The 16846-nt window shown below is 48.9% G+C and overlaps 1 protein-coding gene across 2 annotated transcripts in view; it reads right to left on the reverse strand.

Moving 5' to 3' along the window:
- The window catches only part of ACIN1 (apoptotic chromatin condensation inducer 1), a gene marked incomplete at its 5' end in the record, with an annotated part of 35376 nt that overhangs the window by 16486 nt on the left and 2044 nt on the right, over nucleotides 1-16846 (reverse strand). The window contains 6 exons of one of the 2 annotated variants that reach the window (XM_083410039.1): nucleotides 1565-1665; nucleotides 1803-2045; nucleotides 3878-5143; nucleotides 5264-5352; nucleotides 13030-13141; nucleotides 13435-13500. In XM_083410039.1, coding sequence (XP_083266165.1) covers nucleotides 1565-1665; nucleotides 1803-2045; nucleotides 3878-5143; nucleotides 5264-5352; nucleotides 13030-13141; nucleotides 13435-13500 — 1877 coding nt within the window. Of the gene's footprint in view, nucleotides 1-1564; nucleotides 1666-1802; nucleotides 2046-3866; nucleotides 5144-5263; nucleotides 5353-13029; nucleotides 13142-13434; nucleotides 13501-16846 lie in introns of both variants that reach the window. The other variant, XM_083410038.1, reaches the window with a different exon arrangement.

Here is a 16846-nt window from a genome sequence, read left to right on the forward strand (position 1 = left end):
TCCTGGCCACTATCAGGTAACAAAACTGGGCGGCAGCACTGGCTTTTGGACCACCTGAGCCCTACAAACCAGTTGCATTGTCGTCCCCCCCACCCCAGGTTAATTCGTTTCCTGTGTTTGTTCCAGTGAGACATTAACTGGCACCACCCCAATGGTGCAATATCAGTCAAAGGAGGTTCTCCTCCTCGCCATCCCTTGAAAAGCAACTCCATCACCATCCGTTTGGCCCCAGTGGACGGGTCCAGTCCCAAGCAGAAGTGAGATTCGTTGGAGCATGTTGCTGCAGAGGCTGCAGCTGCTTTTTGGGGGGGTTGGAGAGCCTTTAGATAGAGCACAGCACCTAGCACAGAATGGGAACTGCTTAAACGCTGTACATGTGTACACTACCGGCCTAGCCAAGCAGCCCAGGGTGATGAGGAGCAGCTCTGCTGATACCAGAAGCATCTACCTGACCATGGTTGATCTGCACCAGCAAGATCCAGAAGCCAGGACACCTTGACACTAACAAGGCATGCCAGCTGTTTCCGTCCACCCCTCAGCCTTGGACCATACAGACCACTTTAACAAAATCAAAACTTTTGAATCAACATAAAACCTGTAACAGCACAATCCCTCTACCAGAAATCAAGTATCCTTGTATGTGCAGAAGTGAGGTGCATGTGGAAGGGGAGAGAAGAACTGAGCGGTCTTTAGAAGGTCCCAGGTTAATTCCCTGATGGCATTTTGTGCAGGGCTGAGAGGCTCCCCTCTGACAGCACTGAGCAAGGTAGATGTCCCTTAGGAGCGCACAGGGGCTGGTTTAGACAGAGACCCCCTGATCATGCTGAGCTTAACAAGTACTGCCAGGGAAATAACCAAGTTCAGCTAGAAATATGTAGTGTATCAGTCCTGAATTTCTAAAACAAGTAAATTCGTCTGGAAATTCCTGCATTGCAGGGGGTTGAGACAGATGGCCAACTCTACAGTGGCATAGCGTGGGGGGTGCAGGGGGGGCTGGCCGCACCGGGCGCAACATCTGGGGGGGGGCATGCTCACACTCGCAGCTCTCTGCCCCTACCTGGCTCACTCACTCTCTCTCACTGCAGTGCTGGCTGTGCGAATCCGATCTGAGCCGCCGGGTCGCCGCCCACTGTGGAGGGGAGGGTGCCAGGCGTGCGGTGCGGAGAGAGAGCGAGGGACTATCTGGGGGAGGGACAGTGCAGCGGGGGGGGGGGGGCAAATTACTTGCCTTGCCCCGGGTGCTGACAACCCACGCTACGCCACTGCAACTCTATGATTCTATGAAATCACCTCTTCCCCCAGGAACCCTCCCACAGCCCGCTCTGCGGATGCCTCTGACCACCCACGTGTTCTGGGGCTCAAAGGTGGGCCAAACAAAGCCCTGTGTCACATATTGTGTTGTGTGGCACTGCTGCGTCGTGGCCTCAAGCCAAACCTGAACTCCTGGGCCTGCCGCCGCCCCTGGAGGCTCCCTTCCCTACGCGCCCCCTTCCCCAGCGGTGCATGTGGGGCCTGCTCAGCCTCCGCCCTCCGCTGCCCGGGTCGCTCGGCCTCAGATACTTACTTTTCGCTGTGCCGCTGTTCGGACGGGCGGTGTGGCTCCGAGGCAGGGACCCCGCTGTCGAGGCCACTGGCCTCCATTGGAGTGGGGGGCTCTGGGCTGCCCTGTGGGGAAAGGCTGAGTTTAGCAGGAAGAGGCCACACGGTGAGGGTCTCAAGACCTCCCCCGCCCTGTATGTGCCTCCCCCTCCAAAAATGATGCACACCCCGCCCTGCAACCCTTCCTCTCCCCCATTCCGTACTCGCTCTGGAACTGTCATCTCCATCTCCTCCTCCTCTTCCTGCTGCTCCTGCTCCTGGCCATGGCTGGGGTGTCTCTGGGGCTCCGAAGGCAGGGGAAGGGTGTTTCTTCGCTTTTCCCTTGGGCTTGATGACCCATCTTGCTGGGTCTGGGGGCTGTGGCGTGGGGGGCTCTCCCCTGTCGGGGAGGTCTCTTTGGTGTGGGGGTAGCTGCTGCCGTCCCTTGAGGCTTCAGGGCTACGGGACTGAAAGCAGAAAAACAGGTGGTTTGGTTTTTTTAGATGGCCGGCTCCAGCCTGCCCACCTGAGGAAGGCTGCATTGAAATGAGACATAATCCACAGACACATCTCCCCTGCTGCTCACAAGCAGGGGAAGACACAATCATGAAGCAAGCTTGTGACTGGATTAAAGGAAAGTAAACTGAGCCAGTCAATTAATTGATTAAATCCGCAACCTGAGAAAGCATAATAGTTTGGGGGAACATGCTTTCTTTGCTTTTAGATGATGATTCACCAATGTGTCACAGCCGGTATAATTTCAGAAAAGCCCTGGCTCTCCCATTAAAGAGGGAACACCTCTTAAGATGTTTGCCATTTGCACATGTATTTTATTTGATTTTTAAAGCTGCTTGCCAGCAAGGTGGGTTTATTTATTTATTTTTACTAGCACAAAGCAAGTTTTAGATCGCTCCAAATAAAACGACTATCAATACGGCAGTGCTCACAAGAGGCTCATAGCTCTCAGCGCCCTTGAATATGCTTTATAGCTAACAGCTACTGAGAATGGTTGTGTAGACAAAATAGCCTAGCATCTAAAGTTATGAATCCTTAAATATGGACAAGAAAACAAATAATGCACTGAGACAGGACTGTTGCTTTCCTTTTTGGAAGAAAAAGAAATCCCTCTTCCACACACCCCCTGGGTTTCAAACGCCCGGTGCAAATTCAGTTTTCATGCAAGACTTACAATGCATATTTTTAAGTTGTTCAAGGCAAGCTCTGCCTTACACCAGGGACTGAAAAATTTGGCCAGAGGCAAGTGTTAGGCGTCTGAAGCTTGGCAGCTTCTAGTTGGCCAAGCTCCGCCCATGATCTCCCATGGATTAGCTTGCCCTGAGCTAGGAATGCCTGTTTGTTCTTAAGCAGCATCTTGCTTTGAGCCAGACACTCTCCAAATGCCCAGTCTCACAGCAGCTTCAAACAAGGCTCTGGTGATTCAAGCAGGGGGCAGCATCTAGACACAGAGATCAAATGTTGAGCTGCTAGCCATGGGCCTTTTTCACCCCGCCGGAGCACATTCGTTGCCCAGAAGTCGGGGAAGGACCAGAATTGAGCACGTTTCCAGGGGAGAAAAACATTGCCCTGCTGCTCTGGAAACTTCAGCTACTGTTTGAAACCCAAAGGCTGCTAAGCAGCAGCAGCAGCAGACAGTGGATAATCTCAAGTACGGGAACGCTGCTTGTAGCCTGGTAAGTGAGCAGCGTTCTTCAACTTGGGGTGCCCAGATGTTGTTGAACTACAACTCCCATAAGGCAGAGCTGGGGGGTAGGATGGGAGTTGTAGTCCAACAACACCTGGGGTCACTGGCCTAGGGGAAGCCGCCATAACAGAGAAAGGGCACTTATACGCACCACTGATGACCAAAGGGCTGGCTAATTGCAAGGTGCTTTGAAACACCTGCCAAATGTATTGATTCACATTTCCCTAATTAAAACAACAACAAGAAGAAGAAGGGGGCGGGGAACCACACACGAAAACCCTGGTGGCCCCCATGGATAAAAAGACTGGGCTGAGGTGGAGAAGAGCTGGATTCAAATCCTTCCTGCTGGGAAAGGTGCCCTCAACAGGTTGAAGTGGTAATAAAGTAAGACGCAAATCCTACAGGAAAAGGGGAAAGTACTAGGCAGAGGAAGAGGGGGCGGCAGGTGTTCAAGAAACCACTCTGACTCTCTGGAAAATTTACACAATGGGACTATCCAACCAGGACTGAACCTGTGATCCTGAACAGACACAATAATCCAGTGTGGGAAGCCCAGCTTTTTTGCCTCCGCCTTCAAGGATGAAACCCGGCACTCACCTTTCTGCTGCTGCCGCTGCTGGAAGGCGACCGGGACCGGGACCTGGAGCGAGACCTGGAGCAGGAGCTGCTGTGCCGCTCGGAGCCGGAGCGGGACGGGGACCCCGAGGCCCGCCGCTTCCTGGCGGGCGACTCGGAGGAGCCGGAGCGGGGCCTCCTGGCGCGGGAGCGAGGCTGCGAGCTGCCGCGAGAGCGGGACCTGGAGGAGCTGGACGCGGAGGAGGAAGAGCGGGAGGAGCTGGAGCCTGCGGGCCTTTCCCGCGGGCGCTGCGGGGGAGATGGCGGGTGGCCGGGCCGTTCCTCCGGGGGGCCGGGGCTGGCAGCGGCTGGGACTTCCTGAGCAGGGGGAGATGGCTGAGAGAGCTGAGGGGGGGCCTCTTCGTCTTCTGCAGGGCTGGGCCCGGGGGCCTCCTTGGTCAAGAGAGGGGGAGGGGGCTCCTCGCCCCCGTCATCCTGCTGGGCGTGTTGTGCTTCTGTCAGCTGCGGAGGGGAAGGGGAGTCCTGGACCAGGGCGGCGGCGGCAGCTGCTGTCTCTTCCTCCAGAGTCTTCAGGGCCTCGGCTGCTTCCTCCTGATCCTCATCTCTCTGGATCTCCTCTGCCCCCACCTGCTGGGGCTGCAGAGGGGCCACAGGGGCCCCCCAGCCCAGCAGGCCCACCCCCTGCTCCCCTTGTGCCTCGCGGGGGGCAGTCGCCCCTCTTTCCTCTGGGCAAGGCCCTGCTTCTTTGGCCACCTCCGCCTTTAAGGCTTCGGGTAGCTGGGCTGCGGCCTCGACGGGCTCTGCCTCTTCTGGAGGCCCTGGCATCTCGGGGCCCCTCTCTTCCTCCCGGGGCCCCTCCTGCGTCACAGTTGCTGGCTGCTCTTCCCTGCACTCTGGGGCTGCGGGTTCAGCCTCTGCGAGGCCCGTTGAGGGTGGGAGAAGTGGCATGGCCGCTCCGCAAACTGGGGCGTCCGGGGTTTGGGCCGTGGCCTCTTTTGGCTGGGCCTGTGGGGCAATGGGCAGGGAAGACTGGCATGCGCCCTTCTCCTGGGGAGCTGGGGCGCCGGGCTCAGCCTGCCCCTTCGGCGTCTGTTTGGCCGGCAACGCGGCAGCTTCTTCTTCCTCCTCGTCGTCATCCTCGTCGTCGTCCTCTTCGTCGTCCTCCTCCTCCTCTTCCTCCTCCTCTTTCACAGGAGCCCTCTGGGCTGCCCTCCGACTCCTGAGAGGCGTCTCTCGCTCTTCGCTGCTTGGGGCGTGGGCGGCTCCCGGGGTCTTTACAGCTCTGGCCTGAAGGGAAGAGGAAATCACAGCATGCCTCCAGCAGCTTTGCACCAGCCCCTCCGGGGGCAAATGCCTCGCAGGCACCTCCCCACGCTGACCCCCTCAACCCGTATCACAGCCACTTACCTGCCTGACCCGGGTCGGGTGCTGCTCCAGTCTTCTTGGCCCTTCTTCATCAGACTCTTCCCTCTCCCGTGACACAATGCAGCTTTTGCCTAGCAAAGGAAGGGGAGAACCGTCAGCTGGTCAGGCCAGAAATGGCTTCTCACACAAGGTAGGCCACCCCAAGGGAAGCTCGGGTGGCAGCTGGGAGAGGCACAAGGTCCAGCATTGTGTTCTCGCAGTGGCCAACCAGAGGCATGTTGGAAACCTGCCAGCGGGATTCGAACACAAGATTCCTCTCTCCTCCTCTGGTTTCCAGCAAATGGTACTCAGAAGCATTGCTCTCCCTGACCATGGAGTCAAAGCACAGCCATAATGGCTAGTAGCCATCTTATTCTTCATGAATTTGTCCACTCCTCTTATAAAGCCATCCAAGTGGACGGCCATGCTGGAGGCATGCCGTGATTTCCTCTTCCCTTCAAGCCATCACGCCTCCTGTGTGTGTGTGTGGGGGGGGGGAGTTCCGTGAGGAAGGACATTCTTTCGTTTAGCCGGCTCGATTGCATCTTCACAAAGCAAACAGATCGGCTGCCGATCCGTTTGCCCCCCAAAGGGCTCCAACCCCACCCCAGTACCTTCATTTTTGACAGTAGGAGCAGAGGAGGCTGCCTGGTAACATCTCAGAACATTGGTCCATCAATCTCAGTATGACCTACCCTATGCCTGTGACCGTCGCTGGTTTTATCTGCTTTAAAAATTGAATTCTAATTGGTTGTGATGGCTGAGTTTTCAGTTGCTGTAACCAGCCCAGAGATCTGCTGACGAAGGGTGGGCAATAAATTGAACAATGATGATGCTACACTACCAATAACAGTAGAAGAAGTAATTATAATAGTACACAGACTAGCCCTACCTAGAGATTTCACTGGGGACTGAACCTTCTTCATGGTAAGCGGATAAGTCTGCCCACCCCCAAGACATGGGTCTTCCTCCTGATTACTGTCAACATGAGTACTACCAGAAGCCTCTCATAATACTCAAGCAATGACATACACAAGCAGTGTGTGTGTGTACACACACACACACACAGGGCAAGGAGCAAACATTCCCCTCTGCCATGCCTCTCCATTTTGGCTGATGTGAGAGCAGATGTGGAAGCATAGCCAGAAGTCGCTCTTCTCCCTGGTGGGTGTATAAACACTCTTACACTGGCTTGCCTCTGATCTATGTACATCTAGTGGAACAATAGTTGCTGATAATCCACATTCTGAACAAAAGCTTTGATCAACCTTGACGATCAGCAGGCATGGAAGAAACGGATGTGCTAACAGGGCATCTAACAGGGCATCGCCTTAAGCCTCAAGGTGTGGAATGTTGCCCAGCTGTTTTGAGGGAGCAACACCACCACCTCGTCCCCCTGGTCACCCAAATCCCTCTGCAGCAGAAGCGGGTGCAAACACATCTTCCAAACAGAGAAACTGGATGAGTGCCAAGAGGTTTGCAAATGCCTCTTTTTCTCTGGAAGCCAGGTACACAGGAGTCATGTTCTGAGCGGGTCAAGAGCACACACCTTTTAAAAAGCTAGACCAGGGGTCAGCAAAATTTTTCAGCAGGGGGCCGGTCCACTGTCCCTCAGACCTTGTGGGGGGCTGGACTATAATTTTTTTGGGGGGGGGGGAATGAACAAATCCCTATGCCCCACAAATAACCCAGAGATGCATTTTAAATAAAAGAACACATTCTACTCATGTAAAAACACGCTGATTCCTGGACCGTCTGCGGGCCGGATTTAGAAGGCGATTGGGCCGGATCCAGCCCCCGGGCCTTAGTTTGCCTACCCCTGAGCTAGACACTCAAATCCACACTCTGGAATCAACTGCATGAGTATGTTTCTTAGCAATTTAGAGGTGAGGCAAAAGCACATTAACCCTGCAGTTGCATAGCTGTGCTATAACAAGGAAAACAACATGGAGCATACATAGTGTACATCTTTTCCCCCTTTTTCTTTACTTAAAGACTTTTCAAAATTGCAGCCGACCCTACAGAACAAGTACTGTAAAATCTATCACGCCCGTAACAACCCAGACTCTCAATAATGGCATCAGAATATTGTAACCAGCTCCGAGCGGTTCATGTTTTCCAAATGCCATTTGTCATAGTCCATCCATTTCCATAATTAACTAATGCAATCTTGCTGCATCATGTCCGAATCTGACCGTCTACTAAGATGTCTGTATTTCAGAGCTATGAAAATCTGGCTTAAAATCATTCCATCAGACCTTTTACATGGTTATATCTGGTGTTAAAGCAGAATTGTCTACAGCAGGGGTGGCCCCATTCCCTTCTAAGCAACCTTTTGAGGACAACATACCAGAGACAAAAAACTGGTGCAGCAAGGAGTGGAAAATTTTCCTTTGCACAGGAGTTTAGCTTCCACACACATACCTCTCTATCCTCCACCCAAACAAGCGAGAGGCATTATCAGAGCTCAAGGACACATTCCAGGCAGGCAAAAATGCTCAGAGTGAGAAGCAAGGTCAGCAAGGAACATGGCCTGGGGAGGATTCTCAGGGCTAAATGCAGAGGGGCGGCAGGCCACGTTTAGCACCTGGACCCAAATTCCCCCACCACTGACCTAGAGCTGCAGGGTCGATTCAGATGTGATGCTAAATAGCAGTTCAGCATTATCAGAATGAGAAACAGAGGATCTTGGGTCCACGTGTTCCCCTCCCGCAACTATGAGCCCTCCGGGTATATAGCGGTATATAAATTCAATATATATGTACACTATGTACACTATGAGAAGTAGAGACATCACCTTGCCAACAAAGGTTCGTATAGTTAAAGCTATGGTTTTCCCAGTAGTGATGTATGGAAGTGAGAGCTGGACCATAAAGAAGGCTGATCGCCGAAGAATGGATGCTTTTGAATTATGGTGCTGGAGGAGACTCTTGAGAGTCCCATGGACTGCGAGAAGATCAAACACATCCATTCTGAAGGAAATCAGCCCTGAGTGCTCACTGGAAGGACAGATCGTGAAGCTGAGGCTCCAGTACTTTGGCCACCTCATGAGAAGAGAAGACTCCCTGGAAAAGACCCTGATGTTGGGAAATACGGAGGGCACAAGGAGAAGGGGACGACAGAGGACGAGATGGTGGGACAGTGTTCTCGAAGCTGCTAAAATGAGTTTGACCAAACTGCGAGAGGCAGTGGAAGACAGGAGTGCCTGGCGTGCTCTGGTCCATGGGGTCACGAAGAGGCGGACACGACTAAACGACTAAACAACAACAACAAATTCAATCAATCAATCAAGGCTGCAGGGAGGAGTTTGGAAGCATCACTTCCGTTTTAGATCAACCACACCTTGCTGTGTCACCCAAACCTGAGAAGCCGAAGCCGATCTTGACCATGGTTTGTTGAAACTGCAAATGCATCCAAAGTCAGCCATGTAGGAAGTTGAAATTTGTGGAGATGGCTTATGTAATTCCAGTAGGTCTACCATGAGTAGAACCTAGTTAGATACAACCCGGCATTTAAGAAAGTGACTTATTTCAACAAACCATGGTTAAGATAAAACATGGTTTAGGGTTCCGATGTAATGTCTGAAATGGAAGCAGAAGGCTCTAATTTTCCCATGGCTATTTTGGAGGAGAAAGGAGGGAGGGAGGGTGTGAGGGCAAGGTTTGCTGCACTCATCCCCCGAATTCTAAAATCTGGGTTATGTGCAAACCTAGGTTGCCCCAGAGTTGGTGAGGCTCACGTGACATCAACATGAAAAAGAGCCTTTAGTGTCATTGGCCCAGTCCTGAGCAATGCTTTGCCACCAGGGATTCAGCAGGTGCCTTCTGTTTCAACCTATAAACGCCTGCTGAAAACTTGGCTATTTTGGAATGGCACATTAAATTGATGGGCTATGCTGAAACGGCAAAAATGACCGGAAAAATTAGGAATCAGGAAGACCAACATTTTAGCAAGAAACGGGGAAAATATATCATTTATCTTAAAAATCATTGTAAACAATTAAAATTAGTAGTAGAATCGGAATGATACTTGTCGTTAACGTTGGACTACGGTTGTAATGGAGATTTAATAGAATTGTATTAGTAGAGAAGATGCAGGAGGAAAAAGGTTAACACTAGGACCCACAAAGGGGAGGAGGGAAGTCCATGGGAATTTATGGAATTCTCTTTTTGTTTTGGTTGTTTGACGATGGTTTGTAAATTTCAAAATTTGGAAAAGTAAATAAATATATAGAGAGAGGAGAGGCAGGGGTACGCATACCCCTAAACATTTTGTGAATCTCTGTACTTTTGTCCATTTACTGTATTTATTTCCCCCGATCTGAACTATAAAATGGTGATTTTCTTGAGTCAAAACGAGAGTACCCCTAAACATTATTTTAAAGAAAAAAAGGACTGCATATAGGCATTACTGTAAACTGCATTGATATATTTTGATCTCCCTGTGGAGTATTGTGGGGAAAACCTTCGTCCGTGTGGTTCTCAACAGATTACAGTCATTCACTGACAGAGTCTACCCCATGTCACAATACAGTGGTACCTCGCAAGACGAATGCCTCACAAGACGAAAAACTCGCAAGACGAAAGAGTTTTTCATTTTTTGAGTTGCTTCGCAAGACGAAAATGTCTTGCGCCTTTTTCTTAAAACCGTCAATGCATTCCTATGGGAAACCGTCAATGCATTTCCTATGGGAAACCGTGCTTCGCAAGACGAAAAATTCACAAGACGAAAGAACTTGCAGAACGAATTAATTTCGTCTTGCGAGGCACCACTGTACAGCTTTAGAACGCAGAGGTCAGCAGCCAATGTGATTTTCTCACTGTTCCAGCTGCAGGAGTATTGTCGAGAGAAGAGGCGCCCTTCTTTATCGCCTTCATAGACCTGACAAGGGCCTTTGACCTCATCAGCCGAAAAGGGCTCTTTGCACTGCTCAACAAGATAGGATGGCCACCTAAGCTTCACAAGATGATTGGGTTTTTATAGCAACAAAGGGTTTTTTAAAAAAGTAAAAAAATAAACTGTCCCTTAATGTTATTTCCAAATTTCTTAAAGCGGTCAATAAATAACTGACCTTCTTCTCAAGAACAAACATACACTGCCGATCCTAATGGGGCACGAAGAAGCAATTCATTTAGAGGGAGAAACGAACCAATTATTGATGCCTAGCCTGTCGCACAACCACACATTTCAACATGTTTCTTCTTGCAGCATCCCTGAGGAAGGAAGACTTAAACATGACCTTCGTTAATCACAACCTCCGGTTTTAAGTAACATAAACTACTTAATGGTTTTATATCGCTATCTTGAAAGTTTTATTAATAACTGTCATGGTCGGTCAACAGTATTCTGATACCTGATCTAAAACTTCCATGCTATCTTGTCCATCAGTAAATGTGCAGAATATGAACCCATCATTTACTAGAGAGTACCAGCTGTTCTGTTTCATCAGAAACACTCCACAAGATCAAGTTGTTTCTCCTCAAAACGTTTTCCAACTCATCAACTTCATTTTAACATTCCCTTTGCTTTTTTACTAGGGGCTTTTTTACAAAGGACCCATTTAACTTGCCAGGTCATCAAAGTTTGTGTTCCAAGTTACATATCTACTTGTTTTCTATACGGAATTTATAACCTGCCTTTCGACAGAGACACCCATAAGGATAAAAACAGAACAGTCAGCAGGCAAAAATCCTTTCCTCCACCTTTTTGCCCATCATTTCAATCCTCTTATCAATTTTTCTTTCCACAGGCAAAATATTTCTCGATCTTTCAGTGTTCTTATCCAATTCCTTAATTTGGAACTTAACACAATTTTTCTGAATTTTTTGGTCACTCTTTGGAGGTTAGAATTGCAGCCTTGTCAGTAACTAAAAGAGTGCCTTCCTTAATATCAACTACAGTGGTACCTCGGGTTAAGTACCTAATTCGTTCTGGAGGTCCGTTCTTAACCTGAAACTGTTCTTAACCTGAAGCACCACTTTAGCTAATGGGGCCTCCTGCCGCCGCCGCGCCGCCAGAGCACGATTTCTGTTCTCATCCTGAAGCAAAGTTCTTAACCCGAGGTAATATTTCTGGGTTAGCGGAGTCTGTAACCTGAAGCGTATGTAACCTGAAGTGTATGTAACCCGAGGTACCACTGTACTTTGGCCCCTACAATCCCTTGCAGGTGAGTTGCACCTGGATCCATCATTATTAACTTTCAGGAGGAACTTGAGAACAACCCTGCTTACCTAGGCGTTTGATGACTGAAAAACACTGTTCCTGACAGTCACAGGCTTAGATAATGTTTTCAACTATTTTTAAAATGTGTTTTCAAATGTTTTTATTACTGATGTGCTTGCTGCCCTGAGCTCCTTTGGGAGGGAAGGGTGGCATATAAACTGAAGGAAGAGAGAAAGAGAGGGAGCATCCTACTTTCACAGGCATGCTTGGTGGGGACGCAGGAGAGGGCCTTCTCAGTGGTGGCTCCCAGACTTTGGATCTCCCTCCCTAGAGAGGTTAGACAGGTTCCTTCCTTGCTGTCCTGCTGGCAGGTGAAGACTTTATTCTTCCAACAGGCTTTTGGGTATTTACTGCTTGTATCATGCTCTTTTCATTGCAATCATTGGTATGTTTTAAACATATTTTTTTAGATTATACAGTCATACCTCAGGTTGAAGTCGCTTCAGGTTAAGCCTTTTCGGGTTGCGCTCCGCGGCGACCCAGAAGTAATGGAGTGCATCATGTCCGGGTTTCGCCGCTTGCGCTCAAAATGACGCCACGCACATGTGCGGAAGCGGCAAATCGTGACCTGCACAGACGTGGGTTGCGTTCGCTTCAGGATGCGAACAGGGCTTCAGAACGGACCCCGTTCGCATCCAGAGGTACCACTGTATAGCTTTAATTCTATCAGTGTTTAATTGTACAGTGGTGCCTCAGGTTAAGAACTTAATTTGTTCTTGAGGTCCGTTCTTAACCTGAAAATGTTCTTAATCTGAAGCATCACTTTAGCTAATGGGGCCTCCTGCTGGCACCGTGCCACCAGAGCATGATTTCTGTTCTCATCCTGAAGAAAAGTTCTTAACCCGAGGTAATATTTCTGGGTTAGTGGAGTCTGTAACCTGAAGCGTCGAGGTACCACTGTATTATAACAACTGCCTTTTCTATGATTTTAGTGGTTCTTGTTTTCATCTGTAAGCTGCCTTGAGTCCCGCCCGGTAAAAAGGCAGGGTATAAATAAATATATAAAGGAGGAGGAGGAGGAAAGAAAAGAAGGAAGCTGCCTGTAACCTCAGAGACTTCTCTTTGTATGTTTCAAATTGTCAGAGTCTCCAATTTTTTATGGAATAGGATGAAACATTTGTACCATTCTTCTTTTCCACCTAAAGTGACCACAGACTCTTGTGTAATACAAATATTGTGGAAAGTGCCACTAACTGGGAATGAATGAAATCAGTATTTTCAAAAGCGGCGCAAGCTTCCGAATGCCACAGGAGCTCCAGGGTGGGTAATACGGCTGCTCAGAACACAAACCGTTCCAAGACATCCATTTTGGTTTCATTCCAAACATCCGCAGCAGGCAAAAGATATGCTGGCTACCAATTAGACTGAAGAGTTCCCGTTAGCCAGAGATGTGGGCTCCGTTCCGGCTCTTTGGTTACAGAATTAAAAGCCAACAACAGCAATACAAGAATGTGCCTTAATTCTTTGGTTCTGAAAGGCAGTCTGCCTCCCAGGTCTACTGGGGTGGAGAATCAGAGGAGAGAGAGAACGGGGCTCATTATACTCACTCTCCGAATCCGCAGCTTCCCGAGCTTCCCGTTCCAGACGTTGCCTCAGCAACTCCTGCTGCTTTTCCAGGTACTGTTTGATGAAGCTGTTTTGACTCATCTCCTCGCCAATCTGACAGGACACAATAGAGAAACCGGGCCTTACAAGGAAGGCAAGAGTTTCGACCCCAACCTTAGGCAGTTATGGTGGATCTAGCAAGCTAGAATGGGAAGGCACAAACTCCAGGCAAGTAAGCCTAGGTGGAAAGCTGAGGAGCCCCTAAGTTCACGCTGCAGCTGTGGGGGCAGGAATGGAACTGGGCACACACAATTATCGCGGGACTTTCAGGGCCAACTGCAGAGAGACAAAGGGAACGGGATGCTCCCTGTTGCACATGTAGCACAACCACACAGGGCATCTCTCACCTGGGAATTGGGTTGGAAGGTGGTGTGGGGGGTTGAGTGCTTCTGGAGGTTTTCGAGCATCAGGGCCTGAAATGAAAAAAAAAAAAAGGAGATATCAGGTCAGATAATCTCAACACTACCCAGAACTTTGGTGGCACCCAAGGCTGGCCCATGCCCCAAACATACTAATCACCATCTCTCTTTTTTTAAAAAAACACACCCTACCCCAAAGTCCATCAAGAACCATCTTCCATATGCTAAGCCATAAAGGATACAACCAGAGTTACACCAGTTTCTCAAGACATCCAGTAACCAACCACCCAATCCATTCTCAGTTCCGTGAGTTAAACCCAGCATTCGATTAGCCTTTAACCCAACCCTGCATTTCCTAAACTCACCCCAACCCTCACTCAGCAACCTGACTCAAGAAATCCAAACCACCCTACCTATCCCAGCTCCTGTGACCTGTCCAAGGACAACTTCTCCTTCATACCCCCCAATAAGCCCAGGTCCTCCAAGTCCTAACACAACGGCACCTCCAAATCACTGCATGCCTTTCCACCAACACACAACGGTGAATCAGAAGTCATTACTTAATAATTTTGCACCACTTCTTTTGCGCCTCTTACTGAAATGTAATTAATCTCACTAGGTTTTAGTAGAATCCAGCTGAATCCACAGATGTCAGCTTGATCAGAAATGGACTCTTCCGTTCAATTACCCCAAGTCAGAAACCACCCGTGCCACCAGTCCGGAACTCTTTTACGCATCCAACCATCATCAGATATCACGTGCGATTCTCTGTGAGATATTTAGCTACTAACTTGTCAACATCTCACTGAAACAGCACATCAGTGCAGCACCAAACATGCACACACCATCCAAGTCATCTCTCATCACACAGCAGCATGGAAGTTTCTGCGACAGCTAATCATTTGCAACACGCTTCTTCATTTGCAAAAGACGATACAAAATTTTATCCTCTGTCTGCACAACAATCCATTCAGGTAGGTCATAATAACTGGCTTTTAAAGAAGAAAAATCAAAGTCATGACGTTGAGGCTCATTTAATATTCTGTGTGCTTTTCAGATAAATCCTGGTTTCCTACAGCAGCTAATGTGGTCTTCCCCACCCCAGCGCCCTCCAACTTTTTGGACCCCATCTCCCATTCACCTTGGCCAGCGTGACTGTGCTAACCGTGGTAGATGGGAGTTTTAGTCCAAAATCTCTGGAGCGACTAGGGTTGATCTAATGGTTACTAAACTTGATTTAAAGCCAGACTGTAGAAGAGTCCAGCTAGGAAGAGGCTACACTCCAACCCAGCCAGCCTAAATGCAAAAGGGCCATCTTCCCCCACCCCCCAAAAATTGCCTAATCAGAAGCAATGACAACCCCTTCTGCACACACAGAATGAGGTCTACTATAATAAGAAAGTTGAAATCAGGTATCCGTGTCATTCAGTGATGAAAACAAGGACAAATTTCCACTCTTGCCTGAAACTCAGAACATCAAGTCAGACTAAAACAGGGAAGAAGGAGCGTTGGTGCACTGGTCAATTGTTAGTTGGCTCATTATTTGACCATGGTCAAATAGTCCATGAGGCTCTAAATGCCAATGTAAAGGTGTTTACTTTTTAAAATTTCAGTACACTGTCATGTTACGCCTGCAAAACCCAACTGCAAAAAAGCAATGCTTCTTATAGTGAACACTTCCTATGAACTGCAGGCATCTTCAAACAGGGGCACAAGAAGTAATCGGCAACAAAAGCTAATGCCTAGTGAGTAGAGTTTGGAGATTTGGCAGGGGGTTGGACTAGATGACCCTCAGGATCCCTTCCAACTCTACTATTGTATGATCTCATGACTAGGGCCAGGGAGATCTAGGTTGAAATCCCCACTTAGCCATGAAGCTAAGTGATGCTGGGCCTATTAAATGCCCATTATATCTGCACAACAACCTCACAGGGTTGTTGTGCAGATATAATGGCAGGATAACCATGTACGCCACACTGAGTTCCTTGAGGGAAACGTGCATCTAATAAATATATATATTCTTCAACAAATGACAGCCGTCTAATTAATGTTTTGAATTTCACATACAACCTGTTGGTCACTATTTTAACTATCTTTAAAGATACTTTCATTTGGTCAATTGACCAAATCTCTTGGGGGCCAAATTACTCCAGCCAGAAGAACAAATCAACAGAAAACATGCAGAATGCAGGAGGAAGCGAGTTCTTTACACAGATGGGGGAATTTACAGTGCCAGCCAGAAACATACTGACACTCAAAAAATGCAACGGCATTGAATCTAAGCACAAGTAATTCTCAAGAGAAGTTACCGATTCTGTAGCGCAAGCCTTGCCTAATTCAGTGCTTCCACCAATGGGAAATTTTTACAAAGAGAGTTACTGGGGCTCAAGCCCACCTGGCAGCCTCTCTGAGTTATAGTCACTGATGGAAGAGCGACTCTTCTTTATGAGCACCCTGCAGGTTCCAGGGTGGGCTCTCTCAGTACTTCCAGCCCCGAATCCTAACAAGTTGCAGCTCAAATTAAGATCTGACTCCCGCCCAAACAGAGTCTATTAACGCAGAAAGAATCACGCATGTGCAATGAAGTAAGTGCAAATAGGATTCATGTAACACGTAACTGACTCACCACACACAGCCCCATGTTGCCTGTTACATTTCTGTCTTGCCCTTCCTTCAGGGAACTCGTACGCCACCTGTTTTAACCTCACAACAACCCTGCGAGGTAGGTGAGGCTGAGATACTGACCCCAAATGTGCTTCACGGGTGCATGGCAATTAGAACCCAAGTCTCCCAGTTCTAGTACAGTGGTACCTCGGGTTAAGTACTTAATTCGTTCCAGAGGTCCGCTCTTAACCTGAAACTGTTTTTAACCTGAAGCACCACTTTAGCTAATGGGGCCTCCTGCTGCTGCCGTGCCGCCAGAGCACGATTTCTGTTCTCATCCTGAAGCAAAGTTCTTAACCCAAGGTAATATTTCTGGGTTAGTGGAGTCTGTAACCTGAAGCGTATGTAACCTGAAGCATATGTAACCCGAGGTATCACTGTACAACACAGTAACCTGTTACACCAATAGTCTTCAACCCTTCCGGACACTGGACCCACTTTCAACTCAAACCTGCATTTGAGGGCCCATTTGAGAGCAAGAGTCTCTTACTCTCCGGGTTGTGGGTTTGAGTCCCAGGTTGGGCAAAAGGGTTAGACTATATGATCCTTGTGGTCCCTTCCAACTCTACAATTCTATGTGTTACATCACACTGCCTTATAATGAAGGATATGGCTATGGTCTAGCTCCACTGTCAAGAGGCGGTATGACTCAAGAGTGTTCTTGCGCCCAGGTCTTGCCTGCAGGCTTCCCTTGGGCATCTGCTGGAGAACAGGACACCAGACGAGCGAGAAGAGG

Source organism: Podarcis tiliguerta, assembly GCF_965153285.1.
Source record: "Podarcis tiliguerta genome assembly, chromosome: 13".
Lineage (NCBI taxonomy): Eukaryota > Metazoa > Chordata > Lepidosauria > Squamata > Lacertidae > Podarcis > Podarcis tiliguerta.